The sequence below is a fragment of the Equus quagga genome, chromosome 1 (assembly GCF_021613505.1).
Source record: "Equus quagga isolate Etosha38 chromosome 1, UCLA_HA_Equagga_1.0, whole genome shotgun sequence".
Classification (NCBI taxonomy): domain Eukaryota; kingdom Metazoa; phylum Chordata; class Mammalia; order Perissodactyla; family Equidae; genus Equus; species Equus quagga.
The window spans coordinates 141,044,188-141,071,546 of NC_060267.1; the positions used below are offsets into that span (position 1 = coordinate 141,044,188).

Consider the following 27,359-nt stretch of genomic DNA (forward strand, 5'->3'; position numbering starts at 1 on the left):
ACTGCTAGGCTTAATCTTCTCATACATGTTGGGTTTAAAAACTTTAGGTTATTAATACATCCTCAAGGTAGTGGATATTTTTCTGTTGATTCAACTTACTAATTACTTAGAAAGGATCTGACTTTCAATAGCCAATATACATACCAAATATCAGAATCAGAATATTTTCTTAGAGCAAAGAAGGAAAATTGACTTTTTTCCCACTGCAAGTAGAAAAAAGGAGTATAATAATGTTCTAGTTTTCAAGAGTTTTTAATTCCTTTTAGTGTTAAACTAGGTATCAATGTTAAGGAAGATAAAAAGAACCAATGAGATAATTCCAAAGTATTTGGCTTTGTAATATACTATCTAATGTTAAAAAATATTAGCCTTCCTAACTAAGTTTATCCTAAGCTATTTTTCCTAACGTGTGCATTCCCTGAGCACACACTGACTGGTGCTGTAGGGAAGTGGACCAGAGCATGCAACATAAAGGAAGACCATTAGGGCATCGAAAAACCTCCCGGTATCATCCTTAAAAAAGGGATTTAGCACCATAACAGAGGCCATAAATTTTCTTTCAAACCCCCAATTTTACTCTAAAAACTGGTACAGAAAACTGGAAAACTGTAATACTGTAAAGAGTTTATACGATAGCTTTATTGCCTGCATAAAAAATGACAGCTTTCGTTTAAAGGAAAAACCCAATTCAGTCTGTCTCCTGTGTGTCTCCTTTACTATTCACATGGAACACTTCACTTCTGACACTTCTGGTCACCAAATGTGTGCAGGTTTTCCCCCACAACAAGCAGTTCTCTGTGATAGCTGGGTGTCCTACAATTTAACCCAATTCTGACACTATATACTTGGAGGTAGCATCAGATCCCATAGGTTACGAGTTCAGTCCCACAAGACTGCCCCCACCCCCTGAAACACACACACACTTCAGAAGCCAGTCAGAAGCGTAGCATATCACCTGAGCTTCTGACCGAGTGCCTATAGATCGGAGGTTCCAATGACCTCTTCCTTGGCTTCTGTTAATTTGCCAGAGTGGCTCACAGATCTCAGGGAAACAGTTACCGTTACCAGTGTATTAAAGGATATGATAAAGAATTCGGATAAACAGCCAGAAGAAGAGATACACAGGGTATGTGAGAAGGTCCTGAACACAGAAGCTTCTGTCACCATGGAGCCAGGGTGCACCACCCTCCTGGTGTGTATGTGTTTACCAACCCAGAAGCTCCTTGAACCATGGACTATTGGGATTTTACGGAGGCTGCCTCAAGTAGGTGTGATCAATTATTATCTTCATTTCTGGTCCTCCTTTCTTCTCTGGAGGATGAGGTGTGGAGGTGAAAATTCCAAGCTCCTAATGATGGTTTGTTCTTTCTAGTGACCAGTGACCATCTAGGAGACATCCAGGAGCCCACCCAGAGTCACCTCATTAGAACAAAAGATGCTCCTAGTGCTCTTATCACTTAGGAATTTACAAGGGTTTTAGGAGCCCTGTGCCAGGGACGCGATCAAAGACAAATATCAGAACAACAGATGCTCCTAGAAAATTAGAAGGGTTTTAGGAGCTTTGTGTCAGGAACCAGGGGCAGAGACCAATACATATATATATTTTCTATTCTCTCACATTTCATAAAAAACAATAGTTATATTTTCAGTTTTTAGTATCTACATTTCAAATTAGTTCAAAACACTGATTATATCACGACGACAAAACAATCCAAATTTACAGAACTCTCTGTACTATATCGTAACAAAGGTAAATAAACTAAACAGAAATGTAGACTAAAGCTTAAAAAAAAAAAAAGTTTACCCTTTCTCTGGGGTGCTGTCCAAAGAAATCTGGATGTACTGCAAAATAGAATGGCCTCAAGGCATTGACTGCTTCAGCTCCTGATAAAGCTCTTGAGTAGAGAAACCAGCGTGGAAATATCTTCTCCAGACACAACCTGTTGAAGAGATGTGGATCTATTATTCACAAGGCACTCACACACACAAATCCCCAGTGCATAAAGCGACAGTAACATTAAAATTACTATGTATGGAAAAGACCATAGAAACAAGATAGAAACCAATACTCAATACTTTGTGATCTTCTGAAATCTACATAAGTTTTAATAAGCAGTGAATACCACATAATTCCAAAAATTCTAAAGCATTGTGAGAAAATAATATTAATAATAAAATTTCCCCTCAAAAATCCAACTTTGAATTGTTAACTGGCTTCACTGCAACTCATACCAATTTTCACTATCTTCTTCAGCTAAAAAAACCCTCACTATCCAATAGTGTAATCTTTTCTTTACAGTGAAAAATATTTTGAGAATTATAATGCTTAAAAAGATACACAATGTCTCAGTATACTTCCTCATTATTAGCATGCTAAAATTATTCTAGTTGGATAACTTGACAATCTCCTTCTTAAATTTTGGCATAACTCACCTGAGAGTGTTTCTTTAAGTACAGTTTTAAATCCAGTTATTCGCAGTTTTTGGGAAGCACTTCCATGACATCTGTGTTTGAATGTTGTAATTTACCTTTTCCATTCTATCATGGCCTATAAAGAAGTCTAAACATTGTACACACTTTTGTCTCATATATTAGGTGGACTGAGTCTTTGGGAAGGTTTTATATTTTTAAAATGGTAGAGAATACAGAATCATTTCTGAAGATTTTTTTTTTTTAACAATCTTGAGACCATCAACTATTTTCAGATTACTTTTTGTTTTGATTTTTGTGTATTATCTAAACCTTTTATAAACTCAACATACAGGCTGTGGATTAAGGATTATAACAGGAATTCGAACAATAAAGGAAACACTAATACAGGTATTGAAGTCTTCAATACGTGGCAATAAGTCAATGTTAGTGACAACTCCACTTATTCCCCATCTGAGCTTCAGTTCTCATTTCCAAACGTCTGGCAGACACTTAGCTGTCCTGGCAGCCTCTCAAATTTTACATGTCTAAAAAAAGGAGCAAAGGTCATTATTTTCCTTCTAAACTCAGCATGGATACAGAAGGCAAGGAAGCAGTTAGACAGTTCAACCGAGGATTATCTTCCTTATTTCTGTCATTGTGGCACCACTTTTCTCAATGCTGCCAAAGCACAAAACCTCAAATTTACTGCTGCCCAAACTGGCTCACCATCCCCAACTCATGTTCAGTGAGTCTTGAAGCCTCGTTGTTTCTTCTCACCTTAAATGTCCTTTGAAATCAATCCTTCTTTCCATGTTCTCTGCTACCAATTATCACCAGGAAATTGGACTGCAGAGCCTCATAATCAGTCTACTCTCCTGTCTCTTTTCCCTAACCATATTGTACACAGGTTAATTTTCCTAAAATCCCGGTATCACTGTATTCCCTACTAAAACACCTCTGATGGTGTTTCAGCTTCTGCAGAATAAAATTCCCTCCCTAGTCTGGTATTTCAAGTGCTCTATAGTTATTTCCAATCTATCTTTCCAGCTTCATCTCCAAGCACTCCTTATAGCAACGCTTGGTTCCAGCCCCCAATGATCCTTCCTCCTTCCCTTTCTTCTACATGACTTCTAAGCCCTAATACATGCCCCCTTTCCCCTACTTCCACCTATCCAAATTGTACTCACTCACTAAACAATTACTGTGGAGGCATGTACCCATTTCCCCCAGAACTTTTGCTTTTGTATCCTCATTATAGTCTCTCCCTCTTTTAAACTCTAAAAAAAGAAATGGTGTGTCTCACATATTTGGAACATAGTACCATAATGTATAAATATTTTCATCTGTTCTTTCCTTCCATCTACCCATCCTCCTCAACTATCACTGCATCCTTTAGAACGGTAAACATGTTTTACACGTATTTGTTGTTGTCGAGTGTGTTAGTTGGGTCTGTTGAAAAGCAGAGGCCAAGACAGGATTAGAGGTGCAAGAGAACTATTTCGAAGGGAGGAGAAGGTAGGGAGAGCTTTCAGACCACGACTCAGGCCTGATATCTGTAGAAGCAGAGAAGAAAGGGAGGAGTATTGGGTAGGAAGTCTTGAGCTGCAGCAGAGTTCCCAGAAGGGTTCAGTCATGCCAGTGGGGAGTCCTTGAGCCAAAGTCACCCACTGGAGGAGTCCTGTGTCTTGCTGGAACAAGCCTGACTTAGCATCCCTACTCTGCTCAGTCACTGACAGGCCAGGGAGTGTGGCCTCAGGGCAAATCCAGTGGCGGACCCACAGGGGCAGGAGAACTCAATCAGTATCTTATGGCGGCCACACCACAGGGTCTGGCACAGGTATTATTGATAATGTATGAAATGTTAAAATGAATGTATAGTGGGTATTGAACGAAAGGAAACTGAATCAAATCAAGGAACACGAAACCAAGGAAAATAAAATCAAAACCAACATTGTGTTATTTTAAATTGAGCAAATTCAGTACACGAAAATCTGGATTTATAAAAGGATTAGATTTTGGAAAAAGGAATTACTAGAACAGGGGACAGCAAAGTTATTCTGTAAAGAGTCACAGAGTAAATATTTTAGGTTTTGTGGGCCACATGGTCTGTGTCGTGACTATGCAACTTTGCTGTTGTAGCGGGAAAGCGGCCATGGGCAACAGGCAAACGAATGAGCATGGTTGTGCTCAGATACAACTTTATTTACATAAACTGGCCCTGGCCCTGGGACAATTTGGCTCAAGGACCACAGTCTGCTGATCCCTGCCCTAGAGAGTTTCTTTAAATCATAAATATCTCAAGTACATTTAAAATATATGTATAATTTACTTCTAATTTTTGTAGAACACAGACTATGTAATGTGAGAAATTTGTCAAATAATGTGGACTTTTTAAAAAATGAAGTTCTCCTACTGATAAGAGCAATATTGCCTTGAGTTAAATCAAATGTACAGCCATTAGAGGGGCTGGCTCCGTGACCGAGTGGTTAAGCTCGCGCGCTCCGCTGCAGGCGGCCCAGTGTTTCGTTGGTTCGAATCCTGGGTGTGGACATGGCACTGCTCATCAAACCACGCTGAGGCAGCGTCCCACATGCCACAACTAGAAGAATCCACAACGAAGAATACACAACTATGTACCGGGGGGTGTTGGGGAGAAAAAGGAAATAATAAAATCTTAAAAAAAAAAAAAAATGTACAGCCATTAGAACAGTGCACGGGATCGACCGACAGAAGTGAGAGAATGTTACTACTCGTATCTATTTTGTACTTAAAGCATATGACTTGATTTCTAATTAACGACAAAAGAATTTGCACTGCAATTACTCTAGAGCAGAGTTTCTCATGTTCCACAGTGTTGTGAAATCAACTTACTAGGCCATGACCAACACTGAAAAAAAAAAAAAAAGACACAGAAAACACCATTGCATAGTGTGTGTGGCAAGAGTACTACTGTTACGAAACTTTTACTTTAGGGTTATGATGAAAACATAGTTTTCTGAAGGCTGGGATCAAACAAGCTGGAAAGGGATGGCTCTTTTATGCAGTCACGACTATCCCCTGCCTGTCAGCGGCAGGGCGTGAGGAGGCAAGCATCGCTGAAGGAAACAGCCTACTGGAAGTCACGAAGCTCATTCTTCCAGGCTCCCATGGTCCCTCCTTGTATTAGAGCATGACAACACAGTACTTTACCCTAGTTTTCTGTGGTTGAACATTATTGAAAGATACCACAACATGAAGAAAGTCTCCAAGTCTGCAGAAGAACAACTTTTCGGGGCATTGTCCAGAATCTCAGTCTCTTTGTTTTTCAATCTTTCTCTTGTTCCTTTTTTTTAAACAATTGTGTCATAGATTCAATCAAAGAAAGTATCCCATTGTTTGATAATCCTTGTCATATACTGAGTTGGTGGAGTCTGTTTCCCCTAAAGAACTTCCTTTTAACAGTAACTATTTACTGAAATATCATGTACAGAATAGTTATTTAAAGGTACTAATTATTGCCAAATATGTTTTAATAACCTAAAACTTCACAAATAATCTTTTTTTTTTGAGGAAGATTAGCCCTGAGCTAACATCTGTTGCCAATCCTCCTCTTTTCGCTGAGGAAGACTGGCCCTGAGCTAATATCCGTGCCCATCTTCCTCTATTTTATGTGGGACGCCTGCCACAGCATGGCTTGACAAGCGGTGCACAGGTCCACACTCGGGATCTGAACTGGTGAACCCTGGGCCGCTGAAGCAGAACCTGAGAACTTAACCATTGCGCCACCAGGCTGGCCCACACACATCACTTTTACGTAACAAGTCAAAGTGTATTTTAGTTATATATTTTGAGCCAAACGAACATCTTATTTCCTTTCCCTTTTACTTGGCTACCATAGAAGCCAGGACTAAATCTGAAGCTTGAGTAATTGTTTAATCATTTCTGCTGTTTAACACAATGACTTCTTTCTCTATAGGACTTCTGATCTCTATTTCAGTTACTCTAGATATGCCTACTACAGTATGCCAATTAAATTTATATTGCTGAAGTCCTTAAATCCTTTCTTGAAGTTGATAGGATTTAGATTATAAATATATAAATAGCAAACAGGGTAGTCAAATGGCCTTACTATACAATTTAAATGTGAAGTGATTTTCCATATGACAGCAATAGACTTGAGGGCAACACGATAAAAACTGTTAAGGAGAAACTTTATCTTTCCTTAAACTTTTCACACTGAACTTTTTAAAAAAGCTGGTATTCTTTTTACTTTCTGCTCTGAATGGACTCTTGGAGGACCTGGATATTGATACAAATTGTTTTCTTTTTTTGTTCCTGCCCTCTATCATAATATAAAATAACTTTAGAATCTAAAAAATAACAATAAATTAAAATTAGCCAAATGCATAACAGATTTCCCCCCCAATACTAATTACAGATTGGAACACGAAGCTTACCTCCTCACAGGTCTCAGGTGGCAAAACATTTCTGAATATATACGTACGTCAACTCCCAGGCATCCATTAATTGCTTAAAAAGTTAAGCAGATACCAGTAATGAACAAGTGGAATTTGAAATTAAAAACTTTACCATTTACATTAGCACCCCCCAAAATGATATACTTAGCTATAAAATCTAACAAAATATGAGGAAAACTACAAAACTCAGATGAAAGAAATCAAAGAATTAAATAAATGGAGAGTGATTTTACGTTCATGGACAAGAAGACTCAATATTGTCAAGATGTCAGCTCTTTCCGACTTGATCTACAGATTTGATGCAATCCCAATAAAAATTCCAGGCAGTTATTTTATTTTGACAAACTCATTCTAAAGTTTATCTGGAGAGGCAAAAGGCTCAGAATAGCCAACTCGATATTGCAGAACAACACAGCTGGAGGACTGACACTACCTGACTTCAGGCTACAGCAATTAAGACAGTGTGGCACTGCTGAAAGAGCAGGCAAATAGCTCAGGGGAGCAGAACGGAGAGCCCAGAAATAGACCCGCATAAACATGGTCAACTGATCTTTGACAAACGAGCAAAGGCAATACATTGGAGCAAAGAAAATCTGTTCAACAAATGGTGCTTGAACAGCTGGGCATCCATGTGCAAAAAAATTATTGTAGTCACAGACCTTACACCCTTCACAAAAATTAAATCAAAATGAATCATAGACCTAAATGTATATAAAGCTGTAAAACTCCTAGAAGATAACACGGGGAAAACTCCAGATGACTTTGGGTATGTTGATGATTTTTTAGATACAACACCAAAGGCATGATCCATGAAAGAAGGAATTAATAAACTGAGCTTCACTAAAATTAAAAATTTGTGCTCTGCAAAAGATAATGTAGAGAGAATGAGAAGACAAGCCACGGACTGGGACAAAATATTCGCAAAAGATATATATATCTGAAACAGAAGTGTTACCCAAACTATACAAAAAAATCTTTAAAATTCAACAATAAGAAAATGAACAATCTGATTAAAAAACAGGTCAAAGACCTGAATAGATCCCTCAGGAAAGAATATATACAGATGGCAAATAATCATATGAAAAGATGTTCAACATGATACATCATTAGGGAATTGCAAATTCAAACAACGAGATACCACTACACATCTATTAGAGTGACCAAAATCCAAAATACTCACAACATTAAATGCTGGTGAGGATGTGGACCAACAGGAACTTTCATTCACTACTGGTGGGAATCCAAAATGGTACAGCCACTTTGGAAGACAGTTTGGCATTTCTTACAAAACTAAACATACTCTTATTACACAATCCACCAATCAAACTCCTTGGTATTTACCCAAATGCAGTGAAAACTTATGTCTACAAAGAAACCTGCCCACAGATGTTTACAGAAGCTTTATTCATAATTGCCAAAACTTGGGAGCAACCAAGATGTCCTTCAGTAGGTGAATGGATCAATAAATTGCAGTACATCCAGACCATGCAACACTATTCAGCACTAAAAAGAGAGACATCAAGCCACAGAAAGATATGGAGGAAACTTCCAAAGCGACAGTAATTAAAACAGTATAGTACTGGCGTGAAAACAGACACCAATGGGACAAAATAGCCCAGAAATAACCCATGCACATATGGTCAATTAATTTAGAAGAAAGGAGCCAAGACTATACAATGAGGGAAGGACGGTCTCTTCAATAAATGGCGTTGGGAAAACTGGACAGCCACATGCAAAAGGATGAAACTGGACCATTATTTTACACCATACACAAAAGTTAACTCAAAATGGATTAAAGATTTGAACATAAGACCTGAAACCATCAAACTCCTGGAACACATAGATGGTAGGCTCCTTAACATGGGTCTTGGTGACGACTTTCGAATATGATATCAAAAGCAAAGGCAACAAAAGCAAAAATAAACAAGTGGGACTAGGGCGAACTGAAAAGCCTCCGCACAGCAAAAGAAACCACCAAGAAAATGAAAGGCAACCTACTAAATAGGAGAAGATAATTGCAAGTTATATATCTAATAAGGGGCTAATATCCAAAATATAAAAGGAACTCATGCAACTCTATAGCAACAAAACAAGCAATCTGATTAAAAAATAGGCAGAAGATCTAAACAGACATTTTTCCAAAGGAGACCTACAGATGGCCAACAGGTACATGAAAAGATGCTCAACACCACTAATCATCAGGGAAAAGCAAATCAAAACCACAATGAGATATCACCTCACATTTGTTAGAATGGCTATTATCAAAAAGATAAGACATAAGTGGTGTCACGGATGTGGAGAGAAGGAAAACCTTGTACACTACTGGTGGGAATTTAAATTGGTGCAACCACTATGGAAAACAGTATGGAGGATCCTCAAAAAATTAAAAATAGAACTACCACATGATCCAGCAATTCTACTTCTGCACATTTACTTGAAGAAAATGAAAACACGAATTTGAAAAAATATATGCCACCTTATGTTCATTGCAGCACTTACAATAGCCACGATATGGAGACAACCTGAGTCCATCAATTGATGATGAGTGAATAAAGAAATTGTAAAAAAGAATGAAATCTTGCCATTTGCAACAACATGGATGGACCCTGAGGGCATTATGCTAAGTGAAATAAGTCAGAAAGAGAAAGACAAATACCGTATGATCTCTCTCATAGGTGGGATATACAACAAAACAAAACACACCCAAGCTGATAGATACAGAGAACAGACTGGTGGTTGCAAAAGGCAGGGGGTGAGAAGTAGCAGAAATGAGTGAATTGTTTGGGTTTTTTTTTTTAGTTTAAATAAATTAAATAAAACATTTTTTTTTAAAGCCATCAAGCCATGAAAGAACATGAAGGAAATTTAAATGCATATAACTAAGTGAAAGAAGCCAATCTGAAAAGATTATGATTCCAACTATGTGACATTCTGGAAAAGGGAAAACTATGGAGACAGTAAAAGGATCAGTGGTTGTCAGGCGTTAGCGGGGAGGGAGGGAGGGATGAATGGGCGGAGCACAGAGGACGTTTAGGGCAGTGAAACTACTCTGTATGATGCTATAATGTGGGTATATGGCATTACACATTTGTCCAAACTCATGGAACGTACACCACCAAGAGTGACCCCTAATGTAAACTATGGACTTTGGGTGATAATGGTGTGTCAACATCAGTTCATTGACTGTAACAAATGTGCCACTCAGGTGTGGAAGGCTGTGTGTGTAGGGGGGCAGGGGCTACACAGGAACTCTCTGTACTTTGATCAATTTTGCTGTGAACCTAAAATCTCTCTAAAAAATAAAGTTTATTTTTTAAAAAAGTTAAGCAAATAAAAGGGGGGAAAGATTTGAATCACATGAACTTTTCCAATAATTTAGATTTTAGCAAGACATTCAACTACATTATGGTCTCCATGTCAACTGAGATAGTGATTTAAAAAATCCTATGAGCAGTCCTTTATTAAAGTCTTGAAACGCCACATTATTCACACAATAATCACCAGGTAAAAAATTCTTTTTCCCTTTACTTAGCAAGCTCTGAGCTTTCTCCTCTCCATTATTCCATTCTTACAGAGAACTGCTGAGCAGCATATTCTCTCAAAACAAACCACTTCAGGGCTAAGGTCCTATTCTGTCAAATCTTAAGCAATGAAAATACCTAAAAAAAATTTTTCATGATGCAGTTAATATATGTAATGAAGCATAAATGCCATTAATAGAATGATGGAAACGTATTTTAAAGAAAGATTAGGAATTACGTTTTAAAGAAAGTGCATTTTCAAACAACAATGCATTCCTCACTTTATTTTCTCATTGAATCGTGCGGCAAAAGTCTCTGGGATACAGACTGTGTTTATAGGTATTCATTTAAATGTTTAAAAAAGTGATTTTATTTGACCTTTTATTTACCTTGATATTTTGTTGAGACAAATACACGTATCTAGGAAATATTCCTACTAATTTGAATATTTCTGGGACCAAATGGAGATACAGTGAGGAAAAAAAGAACCATTTGGACTATTTAAAGGTTCAGTGCTACCTGTGATGGACTGAATTCTCACTAAACTTCCTCATGAAGTAACGGGAATAATCTAGACTTACTTAAGAGAGCACAGATACAAGGCTGAATGCTTGCAAAGACTAGAAGGATATACATATGCAATCTTTAACTGGCTATCTCTAAGTGGTAGAATATTAAGTGCTTTAATTCTTTACTTATTTCCTAGTTAATTTACAATGAACATGTGACATATATTCTTAAAAATTAAAAAAATGCTTTTAACATACAAATTAAACTGCTTCAGAGAATAGGGTGCTCTCATTTGCTAGTGAGAAACAGTGTGAAAGCCTGCGGCACCCAGGTCAACTGCAGGGTTCCTGTCTTCAGACAAATTCTTACACGAGTGGTTCTTGTACATATTGAAGGTAGCTCCCTCCCCTCCCATTGAGAAAAGGCCTCTGGCGTGCAACAAGATAACTAAAAAGGTTATACTGTCTTATCAGACTCAGGAGGCATTCCAGGTTCTTGATTCACCCAGTTCATCAACAGGTATTTATCAAGCACTTAAGTGCCAAGCTCTATGCAAAGTATTGGGAATAGAAAAACATTAAGACAATTCATTTCTCCAAAAACTTACAGTCTAGGAGAGAGGGAGGGAGTGGAAAACCAGACACAGGTAGATAACTACCAAACAATGCAGTAAAGGAAATAATACAGCCATGGAGAGTATTATGGGAAACTCCCAGGTGCTACAGTTAGAATAGGGGGCTCTGGAAGGTCTTTTCCAAGGAGATGGTGTCCTCTTTGGATGGAGGGTGGAAGATACGAAAGGACACAATTCATTTACAAACCATTGTAAGTGGGTGCTGTAATCCATTTAATAGTGATGTTAGCTTCTATTTCATAAAATGAAAATTTCCGATTTTAACCTAAATTATGTGCTAAGTGAGGCATTAAGTCTTCCGTGAAGTTTCAAATCAAATTTGATAGAGATATCTAAATTGGTGGAAAAACCAAATTATGGGTTATTTAAGAAAAACTGTTTCGTTTAAATTACTTTTGATAGATACAGAAACAGTATTTGCCAAATAGAGGTCCTAGGATTGATCTTTGGCCATTTGGCACAATTTCTATTTGGAAGTAACTTATTTTAACAAAGTTAATATCCTCAGGCTACTCTCATTTAAAATGTGACTTCTCTTAGTAACTATCTTGTAAGGATTTAAAAAGCAGTTCGTTCCATCAGGGAGGGATAAAAGCAGGCAATTTTTCATTTCTTTTCAGTTGAATACTTCTTAGGGAAAGGAAAAAGGCAAAGAAAAAGCAAAAGCAGGAAGTCCTACTAGATAAATTAAATTACAGCTAGAGCGAAACAGCTAGATTCTTTAGCTTCCTTTTCTAAATCTTTTGCTATGAGATTTGAATCATAACAATTGTCTATAAGTCAGACTTCGGGGAGCTATTATAGTCGGAAACAACACAACCCAAACCGTCTTCGGTTTCTCCTCTCAAGTTAGAACAGATGCGAAGCGGATCCTCCCGGCCCCTGGCAGCGCTTCAGTTCAAAAGTTAGCACGTCGCGCTAAGGTGACTCCGCGCGCTGCCCGCCCGGACTCCTCTTTCCGCCCCGACCGGCCTGAAGGCACAACGGGAGCCCCTCCCCACCTGCTTCTTACAGTTCTGGCAAAGGTCCGCCTCGAGGGCTTCTTCCGACTTGTTCCACCTCCCACCCAGGACAGGGAGGGAGGACCGCCACTCCTCCCGCAGGGCTGTGCGGGGGCGCGCTCGGCTGTGCGGGGGCGCATGCGCACCGGGGCGCCGGCCCAGCCGACGAGCGCGCGCCACAGGGCCCGGCGGACCCGCCCGCGCTCGACCCGCTTGCGGACAGGCTCCTACCCGCAGTGCTCTCTGAGCCCCCAGCCCTGAAATCTCAGCCCGGCGGGCACTGCTCCATTCGTCCATCCGGCGCCTCCCGCGGCGGGTCGCTCGAGGCGGGTACGGGCACCGGGACCGGCTCATTGGCTGAAGCGTGCCAGGCCTTCCTCCCTGGAGCGCCTGCGCGCGGCAAAGCCGCGGGTTAAAAGCCTTGGCGGGACTCTGCCCGCGCTGACGTCAGCGCCCAGGTGACCGCCCCGCCTTCCCCGCAGCTTTGAAGCCCCGGCCCCTCTGCCTCCTTACCGCCCGGCCGGAGGGGCTCCGCGCTCTCCGCTGAGAGCTTTAGGAGGCGCGAATGAGCACTCCGAGATAGAAAGGAGTAGGCCGGAGGTAGTCGGAAAAGGACTGGGCCGCAGGTGGCGGGGCCTGGCCCGAGGGTCAGGAGGGAGGGCGGGGAACGAAGGGCGACTGAGCACGCGCCGGATCCTGGAGCTGGAGGACGAGGAGCGAGGGCGGCTGGAGGACGCGCGCATGCGCCCGGCCGCCCCACGCCTCCCCCTCTCCGCGGTCTGGGACCCCCCAGCCCCCTGGGAGGGGGCGAGGCTGGCTCAGCGGATCCGCCCGCAGAGCTCAGGCCTCAGCAAGACTCTCCGTTGAGAACTGCAGATTTTAAAGGTCTTATTGAAGTATGTCCTTTGGTTTTCCTTACATAAATATAGCTGATTTTTAGAAATTTCTCTTATCCAGTTTGCTTTTTTTTTCGACTTTGGCCCCTTCAATATCTGGCTATTTTCAAACCTTAAATATTCTCCACTATCAGCTTGAGTTTATTACTATTAGCTTTATTTCGTTCCTGTGACATTGATTACTCGTAGAAACTGCTACAGATGAAATTAGGCAAATAAGTAACTGCTCTTTTCCCTTTTCTAACTTTTGGCATCGTTGACTGAGGCAAAAAAATTACCTCCATTTGTTCCAGTCCTAAAGGCTCTTCTCATTAGAAACAATCTGGTCACTCATGATCCATTCCTTCCAATCCCATTTTTCCTAAAAGTTTATCATAAATTCTCGCATCTTCATCCTTTCAAATACATCCTTGCCACGAGCATCTAAACAGTCTCTAATTCCTTTCTTCGGGTTTCAGGCACCTCTTATAGAACAGGCTAATTGATAACTGCCTACTGACCATTCTCCACTTGTCCTCAAAGGCACTTCAAACTGATGGTAGTAATCTCCAAACCGAACTGAGTTCCTAGGTGCCGCATTTAAGTGATGGCAGTTACAGTCATCCAGTTTGCTCATACCAGAGAACTGGGCATCTTTCTTGACGTCTCCCGCCTCGCTTCCTTTATCCCATTCCTGATAGTATTCAGTCCACATTTTATCATAGTAAGGCAGTTTGCTAAGTGCTAGGATTTACCTTTTTTAGTCTTGTGAGGTTATAGACTTATTCCAGTGATGCTGCATTACCATATTTTGGGGATTCCTTTAAGAAATACTTTCAGTCCCTCTAGTCACGACTCAATCTTTTATTACTCACTTTTTTCAGACTTTTTTTCTCTAAACGATTTTAAATTATAGTTTAAAGTATCAAATTAAGGAATGAGGACAACCACCTTGGAGAATGACTGTGCTACAGATTCTGAAGATGACCTCAGAAAAAGACTTTGAACTTCCTAAGGTGGTTTGAAAGGAACATCTTTGGATATTTAAGTTCTGGTAAATTTGTTTAAAATAGTGTTTTCTTTAGTTACACCTGATTAATATACATAAATTACAAATTTTCAAAATACATACTGTATTCTAAAATACACTAAAGGAAAACTATTCAGAGGGTAATTTAAATTTTTTTGGTATAACTCAGAAGGTACTCTGCAACTTTAGTGTTTGAGTCATTTTTCAATATTATTTTACTATTCCAGATTACAGATGTAGAATAGAGACTGGACTGAGTATCCACTAAACCTATTTCATACCACTAAAGGTTTTTCTGAAAACTCCAGTTACCTGCTTGCATATTTTCCCTTTTATGTCTCCCTCTTAAATGCTGCACAATATTCGGTTTGTCATTTTTCATTGTTTGGATTTCAGAATACATAGGGATTTACTAATACTTAGGGTTACCTAAATTAAAGAGAAGTAAAAAGTAATTTGAAAAATGACTTTTCAGTGTGAGTAAAACCAGTATAAATTGTATACATCAATCAAAATTTTCTTGAAAGAGTGTTTGAAAACTATTTACCATAAATCAGTAAAGGACAAAAGCTGAGTATAGTGAAAACTGTCTTTATTTTTATTGCCTTTTATTTTCAACAATGATTACTTGAACTTAAAAATAATCCTTTATTAATGAACTAATGGTTACTGAAAAGCCAAACCTTTCCAGCCCACTTCATATTCTCTTTCAACCATTTCAGGGCAGAACACTGTTCCAAACTGTAAACCTGTTCCTTATTAACATTGACGGTCATATGCTTAATGAAAAGCTTTGGATCTGATATACGAGCAGCCATAATTAATCTTTCTACTGCAGCTTGATAATCATCCTTGCTCCGAGATTTGTTTTCTTCACATCTACAAAGTGAACACCTCACAAAGTCAGAAACTGAAAAGAAGCTATATAGTTTCTTCAAAAGACACTCATTTACATTTATTGGTCCTAAGCGTCAAAGTCTTTTTACTATATTCTTCTAACAGTGGCTTGCAAACTTTTTTGACCATGACACACAGACATTTCATATTGTGACCAGTATACACTCTCAAATAAAAACTGAAATAAAAGTTTCACAAAACTAGACTAACCCTTATGAAATGTACTCTATTTTCTCTTTCATTTTTTAATAATGTGATTGTAACCCCTAAACTGATTTCACCACACAAATGGACTATGAATCACAGTCTGAAAAACACTGATCTAGAACACAGTTAATAACCTCTATCTTTGTATTTTCAAAGTTAATAACTGTGTAATTATTCATTATAATGCATTAAAGAATACTGAATTTAGTGAAGTTTGGAGTTACTAACATTCACATGTTTTACTTTGATATTGGATATTTTTAATTATAAGCATATATTTAACATGTAGCTAATATCTGGTAATGGAAATTGTAGCTATATGCCTTTACTAAATTTCCCGTTATTTTCTTCAGTCCTGATATAAGGTACTTCACTAAGTGCTACAGTTTACTTTTCTAACAATTTTTGTACTAGTTTCCAATGTACAAAATTCATACCTCATGGCCGTTTTTCCTATGGGATAGGGAGTGGGAAGTATTTAAAATAGAAATGTGGCTGTTATATTAAGCATCACTTTTCATTTGTGTTCACTGCGTCCTACTCTTGGCACCTGTATGGTCCAGCAGCAGGGCCCAAGAATGAGCCTACCTGCATTAACACCACTGTTGGGTCCACAGAGTGGTAGGAGTGAGGACTTCCACTTGGAACAGGAACCAGTGGTCACAGAGAGGAAAGATTGGTCAGGCACCTTCTAGTACATTCTGGCTTAGGGAATTGGTGCCTGGAATCTGGTAGACTGGGCATATGTTAACTATGTGCAGTTTTTGAAACTCTAAAGATGAGTAGAATTCTCTCTCATAGAGGTTAATGTAACAAGGCAGGGCTCAGTCTGATGATAATAGAGAAAATAATATTGGCTTGGACAAAATCAAAGATCTAGGCACGTCACCAGTTATGCACTGGGGTCACAAATACCCCCCAAATTCAACAATGAATAAAGAGGCTGCTTATGTGTGGAGCATGGAAAACTGAGAAAACCAGACCCTCATTAGGATGATGGGGAGCCCAAATGCCTCATGCTACTGTAGTGCACAGTGGTAAATAAGGAAGCCCTCAGAAAAGAACTGAGCTATAACAAAAAAGGGTAATTTTAGTGGGTTTAAAAAACAAGGTGGACCTAAGATTATTTCCTAATTCTCCTTGCCTTAAGTATGGGCTAGATTAAATGACTCATTTATCACAAATAGAATAAAGCAGAAATGACAGTGTGTGACTTTGGACACTAGGTTGTTAGATGATAGTTCTCCATGGGTCTCTTGCATTTCTGGAAGTTTTGAGAGCTGAGACACTGAACCCCTTTTTCTGGATTTCAAGATGTTTATATAGTGAACGTGGAACACAAAGATAGTTTCTCCTTCTAGACTAAAGGGGTTTGCTTACAGCCTTACAAGATGGAGATAGTGTTTCCCGCAGCAAAGGGGCAGGCGTGCTTATTAGCCATTATCAGAGATTTGGGTGGGGTCGGCCCGGTGGTCAGCGGTTAAGTGTGCACGTTCCGCCTCTCAGTGGCCCGGGGTTCGCCAGTTTGGATCCCGGGTGTGGACATGGCACCACTTGGCATGCCATGCTGTGGTAGGTGTCCCATGTATAAAGTAAGAGGAAGATGGGCATGGATGTTAGCTCAGGGCCAGTCTTCCTCGGCAAAAAGGACTGGCAGTGGTTAGCTCAGGGCTAATCTTCCTCAAAAAGAAAAAAAGATTTGGATTCAGGATTCCTCTTGTAACAGAACCCACTGCATGTGCAGGTGTCCATCTGGGCCCATCTGTGGGACTTGGAAGCAAGAGGAAGAGATACAAATAGGCAGATAGTCATGCTGCTTGCCGTACCATAAGTAATTAAGTCATCTGTCTCCCACCCAGGAGTCTTGCTTGGATCCATGAGACTGTGGCAGGCTGACTTGTAGTCTGCAAATAGGGTAAAATCTCAGCTTTCACAGTTCTTGATAAAGGTCATAAAAGGCACTGTAGCTTCCTCCTTGGTTTTTCTCTCTTGGATCACTCACTTGGAGAAGTTACCTGTCATGTCATGAAGACACTCAAGGAAACCTATGGAAAGGCCCATGTGGTGAGGAACTGAGGCTTCCTGCCAACAGGCATGTGAGTGAGCCACCTAGGAAACGGATCCTCCAGTCCCGATCAGGTAGGTGAATCCAGCTCCTGACCACATTCTGACTCCAACAAAGTGAGAGACCTGAGCCAGAACCATCCTGCTAAGATACCCCCAAATTCCTGACCCACAGAAACTAAAATAATATTTGCTGTTTTAAGCCACTAAGTTTTGGGATAATTTATACACAGTAATAGATAACTGACAGAATATTCAGTCTGAGGATCTGGTTTGTAACACCAGTAAACTGAAGCAAAATTTTTGTCAAGAAACTTTAAAATGGGAGTCCCATGGGATTCTTATATTACAAGTTTCCTGGATGAGGCTGACAAGAAATTGGAGTGGTATAAGCCTGCATTCTGGGATTTTGAACAAAATTATCTGAAGGGATGCCACTCTGGTCTAACAGCTACATTATAATATTTATGCATTTATAACATTTTAAAATATAGAAACTAGGCTGATGGCTTTATTTTCAATAGGATTCTTGACTGAACCTAATAAACTATCACATATTTCTCTTTTAGACCTGGTTCTTAGATCTTTTGTGTTGACCAAAAAGATAAATAACTTTTAGGTACCTATCTAAAAACTATCAGTACACAAAACAGATTGATACCTAAAGAGGATCCATCTCCTTGAACATCCAACAGCATCTTTGAAGTTATTAGAGTTTTTACTGAATGCTACTAACTTGTTTGGTTTTAAGTCTCCAACAGGTCAAATCCTTTCTCAATTTAAATGTTACCAAAGTTTTTAAATACACACATACATGAGATATAAATATAAATGCATAAGAACATATATATAAACAGATATAAAAATATAAAATAGTTATGTCCTACGGCAGGTGTAGGGTGCCATGATCTGCTTTCAGGATGCAGTTAGAAGTTGTATCAACCTACCTTTTCAAAACTATCTGCAGCATCTGTGTAGAAGTTCCAGGACCCTGAATACTACTAGCATTAGATACCAGGAAGATTTCAATAGCTAAAAGCATTTCAATCTCAGAGAAATAAGAAGGAATCAGTAGAAGTTTTCGGTATAAATTTCCCTCCAATGGTCGGTAGCAACCCAATGAAAGAGCACCTGAAAATCAAATAAGAGGTGAAACTTTACTAAAACTGCAATAGGTGAAAACCTAGATGTCCAAAATATCCACAGGTGATAATTACTTATATTACAGAAGAATTCTTCACATTAGAAGATTTATTATGCAAATTAAATGGTAGTGAGGTTATCCTAGTACAGTTGAAATTATTCTTTGTAAAATGCTTTTGAAACATTAACTATAAAGTGAGAAATATATTTTACAAACTCTGAAAAATGACTTCTAAGGCATTATCTTGGCAACTGCCCATTTAGTTCAAGCCATAGTCAACACACTGTAATTTCAGAATAACTAAAAAACAGAATAGCTACTTGGGTTTTGTTTTAATGGGATCTTGTCTAAAAGCAACTACATATATTTATAATTATTGCCTATGTTGAATTATGAATCCAAAACATAGAAAAGAAAACAGAAATTATAATTTGAGGATTTTACTTTGTATCACATAGTTGTTATAGTATATTTGAGTGCATTTATTTGTAGTTTGTGCAATAAATATTTACAATTCCTACTATATGTCTGGCATTCAGCTAAGCACTAGATATAAAAAAGAATAACAAATATTTCCATTGTGTAGGTGCTCAGTGTGTTGTAGCTATACTCACCAATTCATGTTCTAAGATTTTTACTTTTCAAAAGAAAAGATTTAACTTTTAAACTGTTTAGGTGTTCATTACAAGTGATAAATAGGGAAATCCCCTTAAGTCCTAGGACATCCAAATTGTACACAGGCAATATTATATTGCTATATTTTACTGAAATCAATTTAAATCTGTATGTAAAATGTGTTTAAAATGTTTTGTTAGGTTTCTTCAAGAAATCTTTCTAATGTGGATGACGATGGCTAATCTTTGAGGATCTACTACGAGCCAGGTACCTGTGCTTGGGACCTGAAATTTACTACCTTTGAAATTAGGTACAATGACTCCCACATTATAGATGAGGGGCTTTGGGTAAGCACCCTGGACCTCTCACTCCAGATTTCGGATTCTTAACCACTAAGTAGTCCCACCTCCCTAGGTCACTTCCAGGACTAACCAACTATCCTTATTCACTTTCCTAGCTATTGGTAGGTACAATTTACATGCATTCTTGTTTTACTTTTCTGACCAGAAGAGGAAAACAAAAAATAAGAAATTGAATAGAAATTTACTAACATTACTTTTTCCTCCTAAAATTAAACCTGAAAATAAAAATACTCCCATTTGGTTTTATGGGTGGAAAGTAATGAAAAGACACACTAATAACAAGGAAATAACATTTCCCTTCCTGACTTTTCAGCTCTGAGAGAAAAGTTGTATTTTTAGGACTAGAGAGAGAAAATCACGAGCATCAGGAAGGCCACTTTACTGTCCCTGGACAATTTCCTTCTCATTAGTTTGGGAACAAAAGCAAAGCAAAACCATCAAGAAAGTGAGCAACAACTCACAGAATGGGAAAAAAATATTTGAAATCATATATCTGACACGGGACTTGTATCCAGAGTGTATATGTATGTATATGTATATTATGTGTATATGTACATATGAGTGTATATATATATGCACACACACACTCTTACAAGTCACAAATTAAAAAAACCAGTTAAAAATATGCAAAGAAAACAAACGGCTAAAGGATTTTTTCCACCGAAGATATACAATGATGAATAAGCATATGAAAAGATGCTCAACATCATTAGGAGCAGGCAAATCAAAACCACAATGAGGTATCACTTTACATGTAATAGGAAGGCTAAAATAAAAAAAACATAGTAACAAGTGTTGGTGAGGATGGGAAGAAATTAGAGATCCCATACATGGCTGGTAGGAATATAAATATAAAATGGTGCAGCTTCTTTGGAAGACAGACTGGCAGTTCCTCAAAATGGTAAATACAGATTTACCATATGAGCCAGCAATTCTGCTCCCAAGAGAAAAGAAAATACATGTTCACACAAAAACTTGTATGTGAATATTTTCAGCAGTGATACTCATAATAGCCAGAAAGTGGAAACAACTCAAATGTCCATCAGCTGATGGATGGATAAACAAATTCCATATAATGGAATATTATTCAGCAATAAAAAGGAATAAAGTACTGTTACATGCTACAACTGGATGAACCCTGAAAACATTATGCTAAGTGTAAGAGGCCAGTCACAAAAAATTACATATTGAATGATTCCATTTATGTGAAATGCCCAGGACAGGCAAATCCATAGAAACAGAGAGTAGATTAGTTGTTGCTGGAGCTGGGTCAGGCAAGACATCCAGGGAGTAGGGAATGAATGCTAATATGTTTAGGGTATCTCTTTCTGGAAGTGCTGAAGATGTTCCATAATTTAAATTGTGGTGATGGCTGTGCAACTCTGTGAATATAATGAAAACTAATGCACTGTTCACTTTAAATGGGTGAATTTTATGGTATGTGAAATTATCTCAATGAAACTGTAAAAAATATCTTTTACAAAAGCAAAACAAAGGCATTGGCAGCACAGCCTTAACCAGTGCCTTGATGAAAAATTAGCTGCAAGCCCGGAATCAAGTACTACTAGAGGTGATTATAAGGCATTAAAACGCTTTTCTAGCAAGTGTTAATTTTGTGTGAAGATAAATCTAAAGAGAGTTCCAATGATATTTTCAATGTCAACATTGTCAGAAAATGAGATGTTTTGAAGACTGATCAGTGACTATAAATAACTCATTTCATGCAAATCAAAACTACACTAAGATATCACCTTACCCCCGTTAGATTGGCAAAAACATCCAAAACCAAGAACGACAAATGTTGGAGAGGTTGTGGAGAAAAAGGAACCCTCATACACTGTTGGTGGGAATGCAAACTGGTACAGCCACTATGGAAAACAGTATGGAGATTTCTCAAAAAGTTAAAAATAGAAATACCCTATGACCCAGCCATCCCATTACTGGGTATCTATCCTAAGAACCTGATATCAGATATCTCAAGAGTCCGTTGCACCCCTATGTTCATCGCAGCATTATTTACAATAGCCAAGACGTGGAACCAGCCTACATGCCCAGAAACTGATGATTGGATAAAGAAGATGTGGTATATATACACAATGGAATACTACTCAGCCATAAAAAAAGACGAAATTGGCCCATTCACAACAATGTGGATGGACCTCGAGGGCATTATGTTAAGCGAAATAAGTCAGACAGAGAAAGACGAACTCTATATGACTCCACTCATAGGTGGAAATTAGTATATTGAGAAGGAGATCTGATCGGTGGTTACCAGGGAAAAGGGGGGGTGGGGGGAGGGTACGGAGGGGGAAGTGGTGTACCCACAACATGACTAACAAAAATGTACAACTGAAATCTCACAAGCTTGTAATCCATCATAACATTAATAAAAAAAAAAAAAAAAAAATAACTCATTTCATTTGATAATTCAGGTACATTTAAAAAAACCCGAAAATACTCTTTACCATAACACTTCACTTGCCTAAGTCCCAGAAGTTTCACTGTGTATGAAATTAGGCATAGACGTGTTTAGATAAGAGGGAAAGTGCTAATAAGAAAGGTACTGAATTGTACCTAGGCATTAATTACTTTAACACACTGCTAAAAAAATCTCTAAAAAGAAATTATTATGAGGGCTGGAAGAACGTGGGGGGATGGGGAGTGACTGCTACTAGGTATGGGGTTTCTTTTTGGTATGATGAAAATGTTCTAAATTGATTGTGGTGATGGTTGCACAACTTTGTAAATATACTGAAACCACTGAATTGTACATGTTAAATGGATGAACTGTGTGGTATTTGAATTATGTATCAATACAGGTGTTAATAATTTTTAAAATAAATGATTAAGTTTAGTTGCTTTAATATAAAATTTTATTTCCAACTAAAAAGTAGAAAGATTCATAGAAATCTAATTTAAATGTTTCCAAGTTTGTACTTTGTTCCTGTGGCGTACAAACACGTTCTGATGGCATTTTCCTCAAATTGCACAGTTCTTTGAAAAACAACTCCAGTAACATTGATTCTATACACTAAAATCAAGAAGTTATAGCAAATAGTACATATATACTTTGTGTATGGATTTCTAGCAGGGAAATAGTATAAGGAGTTGAAACATAACCACAAAATTGAAATGAGGTGTTATGAACAAATAATTCTACCTTTCCTCTAAATTTCTGATCATCCTTTTTAAAAAAAATTCTTTCAAAACTTCTTTTAATTGTAACCTACAATAAGAAATAATTTTACGTAATGACCCAGTACACATATATGTATATGTAATTGAAATAATTTTATCAAATAATACTTAACTATTTGTAATGCACGTTAATATTTTCTTTCCCATTTCATTGGGGTAAAAAAAGTTTCCACCTGCTAAACTGATCACAGCTGGTAATGTGAAAAACACTTCCACGTTTAGAGAGTTTTTCGTGTTGGTTGGGGTGGCTGGGATGTTTGACTCATCTGGCTCAGTGGTGACAGACAGTAGGCATTCAAATATTTGTTACATATATGATAGTGGTAGAAATAGAAATTTAAGACAAATTACTGCAGGAAGACAGAAAAGAATTGTTTTCTAGCTCTGGATTCTATACAGAATTACTTTCTAATTAAAAAAACTGCGAGGTGGTTGGGGCAAAAGAAAGCATTAATTTTCCAGACTCACTGGTTAGAGAGAAACAGCTGTAAACAGATTACAAAGGTCTATTACCAGGAGCCATGTGAAAACAGTTATGTATCATGTTCACTGTGACGGCAGCCTCTGTACTTCCTCTGTAGCCTGCTACAAAATATTCTAAGTTATAAAGATCAGGCATATAGCAGGGATAAATAAAATATGTAAATAGTCCTTAAACGTCATTATACCCAATTGTTGTACTCTTAGATATTTATAAGATATGCCAAACTGGTTCAAATTCTGTTTTTATATCCTTTGTGCACCCTCCAGTAGACATGCTTATGTACCAAGAAATAAAGATATAGTAATTAGAAACAAGAGAAATAAGGTTTCAAAAGAGCACAAATCTGTTTATACCACTATCTTTGAATGTATATCAACTGCTCTTTTTAGATAGTTAAACGCCTGGTCGTAAATATTATATAACAATTTAGGGTTAGAAAATCAAAGTCAAACGTAAAATATCAAATTTAAAATTTTAAAATGTAACTTACTTTTGTAGTGGGCTCTGGCTTTGAGCCATAAACAACTCCTTCCTAAAGACGTAATCAATCTTCTAAGAAAGGAAAAATCAATGGGGATGCTCTTTGAAATCATGAATTCTGCTACAGAGGATGACATACCAAGACTGTTGCTTTCTATACAGGCATCTAGAAGTTTATTAAAAAGAAGGCTATACTGTGAGACCTCCACGGTTTCTGAAAAGAAAAAATAATTTAGATAATGAAATTGATCTTAGTCTCTCAAACTTCTCTTACTACTTTCCTGTTCCCTCTGCTCCCCTTTGCACTTTCCTACCCTCTACAGGAGTCAGTCACTAAAATGCAATTATCTTACATATTCTCTAAGTAACAAACAAAAAGGCATTCAGCAAAAGCAAAACAGTTGATTTACTTTGTAATGAAGAGTATGAAAGGAAGCTTGATAATGATTTCAGAGGTTGCATTAACACCTCTATGATCCCCACAGGTGACTACATCTCAGCGTCTCAGAGGAATGACTGCACAGTTGTTTGCATTCTAGCTACAGTTAAGACCTCAGACTTGTATGTCCCATGACCAATTATAAATCATCCCCTCATAAATATTCGCTCTCAAAGTTAAAGAAAAAAATCCTTTACTGGGTATTTCTATTCTTCACTTAGAAGAAAGTGAAGTCACCTTGGACATTCCCAAGTCTTTTATTTCCTATATTCAGTCAGTTTGATCTAGGATTTAGACTCAGGTTTTTATCACGTTAGTGATATTTTATCACTTTAAATATTTTAGTGGTCCAGGCCTTACCAGGAAATTAATCTCTTTTCCTTTAGTCTCTTCCACAAACATTACCTCCAGAGAAACTTTTCTAAAACACCATGATTGATAAAGCACTGAGGGGAGGCCCTTAGGTTAACGTTATCATTAAATGTTGACCCATCACTCTGAACCCACTACTCAGCTCATTTCTGACCTAAAGCCTTTGTTCATGTTTCCTTAACACAGATTCCCTCTTCCTGTCCATATACGACTTGAGCTTTAGCATTCAGAGCACTCCCTACCATTGCCCACATTAGAATGCTCTTTCTTTGAACTTGTCATCTGCTTAATTTCCTCCATTTATTCCATGTTTATTGTATGCTCCAAGGTAATGGAAACTAAGTTATATACTTAATTGATAAAAGAAAAAGTATTCTTCATTGTTCCAATGCAATGACTTCCCTTAAGATATGAAGCTTGCTGGGGCACTTATATTATTTGCTGACGACAGAGGTAGGGAAAGGGAAATGATGAAAATGCTTCTGTTAGGAACTGCTGACGAACAACCTAAAAGATAAGCATCTCTGGATTTTTTTAAACCATCAGGGAAGCAAATTCAATTTGCAGAGACACATTTTACAGAAAATAACTTCATTACAAAAACATGCTGAATATAACGCTCAACTAAAACAGGTGGCGAACTGTGTCTTATTAACAGTTAAATACCAGATGGGCAACACAGATAATTAAGCTAGACTTTTAAAAAACATACCTTGAGAATTTTGAAAACCTGGTAGATTTTGCAAAACTTCAAATGTCTGTCTGTAAAGGCTCTTGGCTAAGATTTCATGTGCAATTGTACAGAGCAGATTATGTCGATTGAGTACATCCAGTCTATCACAAGGCCACAGTGGTGTATTGATTATCCATTCTGACTCTTCCAAAAAGAAAAAAGTACTAATACTTTATTTACAATATGAAAATTACACTTAACAGTATAATTACAACTAACGTTTTTAAATATGTTTTGGAAAGTGGCAAAACTTAGATATGTGTACTCAGAAAAGATAACCATGGCTCAAATTTATTAGAAACTTATATAGTGATGATCATCATCCTAAGAAGATGCAAACTAATGACCACTTTATTACACCTATTTTTTAAATTAATTCATTTTTCTAAGTGTATTAACCAGTCACTTAATTCTGAAGTTAATGTTCCTCTTTATATGACAAGAATGTTCAATTATTATGTATATTTGTTATAATGTAAAATATTTGTGTGGACAAGTTCAATTTTATAATAAAGAATACATAATTTAATTTGTTTTGGTATTCTTGCAAAGCAGCTTTTCCTCCCAATTTCTACCTATTTTAAAAACATTTTTTATTATAAAATATTTGATATGTACAGAAGAATATACAACATATGTAAGTTATAAAAGCATAAAATAAAATGAACTCTATGTACCCAACACACGGCTTAAAAAAGGGAGAATATTACCTATAATGCTGAAGTTCCTTAATTTTTTGCCCTGATTTTCACACTGAGAAAAACAATAGGAGACTGTAGTACAGAACACTGAGGTGCTAAAATGTGACAAATGTCAACGTTTTATCATTTACCTTCTTCCCTTAATCATCATACACAATGAGACACATAATGAAACACTGCTATATAAAACACTCAAATCATTTCCGTGTTCTTTTTCAACTGGACTAAGTGCAGGAGTCATGTCATTTTTTTCTTTTGTGGCCTTCTCAGCACAGTGAATACAAAAAGCATTAAAGAAAATATTTGATAATTCAAGTACACACAGTGCCAAAATAAAGCCTTAACTATCCAGTACATAACTTTAAAACAGGAGCTTGTTTTTACATTACTAGAGCCTGATTGATTGACTGAATTGATTTATACTAGGTGCTAAGCAATATTTTACAAATATTAGTACTTTACGAATATTAACTCATTTAGACAGATTATATTCATTAATTTACTCCTGAATTGCTTAAATTTTGCTATATAGAGAAATTGAAATGAACTTAATATCTTGAAAGACTGCATAAATCATCTGTTAAACATAATTTCCACAAAAAGTAAAACTTCTCAATCACCATTCCTTTTAAAGTGAATTTTACTTTGATCAAATAAGTTCTATTATTTTTTGTTAATCATCTATCTGGTGGATATACCACACTTATAAAAAAGTAGACTATGCAGCCCTTCTCATAAAACTTGCATCGTTCTTTAGTATTCATTCCTTACTGTTAAAGTAGAACAACGGTTGTATGTTTTGAAAGAAAATATGCTATTTTAGGAGATTCATTTTGAAATCTTACCAAACTGTGTAGCTACATTAAAAAATTTAAGCTGGTTATTTTATGTACCAAAGCTAACTGAAACTGATAATTGGGAAGTCATTTGAGATTAATAGCTTTTAACTAATCCAATCAGTTCACAATTCTATCAACATAAATATTTTCATGAAAATTTTATACGAACTCTCATGAGAATTAAATTCTTAGGAATAAAAACCAGTTTACTAGTGTACTTAATACTAGTTTTATGGCAATAAAAGTTCTTATTGTATTAATCCTCATATTTTTCCCTGTTCACAGTTGGGGAATATTTTCCATTTGCCTAAAAATCTGAGTCAAAAGGCAAGCAAATTTTCTGTAATAGCCATTCTTTATACACTTACCTTCCAACATATGCAT

At 37.4% G+C, this 27,359-nt stretch overlaps 2 protein-coding genes across 6 annotated transcripts in view; both read right to left on the reverse strand.

The window, feature by feature from the left end:
* The window catches only part of TCAIM (T cell activation inhibitor, mitochondrial), a 44,535-nt gene extending 31,347 nt beyond the window's left edge, over positions 1-13,188 (reverse strand). Inside the window, exons 1-3 of one of the 5 annotated variants that reach the window (XM_046675331.1) lie at positions 13,049-13,188; positions 6,849-6,921; positions 1,805-1,940 (exon numbers count right to left, since the gene is read on the reverse strand). In XM_046675331.1, coding sequence (XP_046531287.1) covers positions 1,805-1,940; positions 6,849-6,877 — 165 coding nt within the window. In that variant the 5' untranslated portion in view covers positions 6,878-6,921; positions 13,049-13,188. Of the gene's footprint in view, positions 1-1,804; positions 1,941-6,848; positions 6,922-12,535; positions 13,003-13,048 lie in introns of those variants that run through there. The other 4 variants (XM_046675296.1, XM_046675313.1, XM_046675322.1 and 1 more) reach the window with 4 other exon arrangements.
* A 1,840-nt stretch (positions 13,189-15,028) lies between these two features.
* TOPAZ1 (testis and ovary specific TOPAZ 1) overlaps positions 15,029-27,359 on the reverse strand; it is an 81,434-nt gene continuing 69,103 nt past the window's right edge. The window contains exons 17-20 of the mRNA XM_046653698.1: positions 25,415-25,579; positions 23,902-24,105; positions 18,556-18,739; positions 15,029-15,319 (exon numbers count right to left, since the gene is read on the reverse strand). Of these exons, the coding sequence (XP_046509654.1) occupies positions 15,100-15,319; positions 18,556-18,739; positions 23,902-24,105; positions 25,415-25,579 (773 nt within the window). The 3' untranslated portion in view covers positions 15,029-15,099. The remainder of the gene's footprint in view (positions 15,320-18,555; positions 18,740-23,901; positions 24,106-25,414; positions 25,580-27,359) is intronic.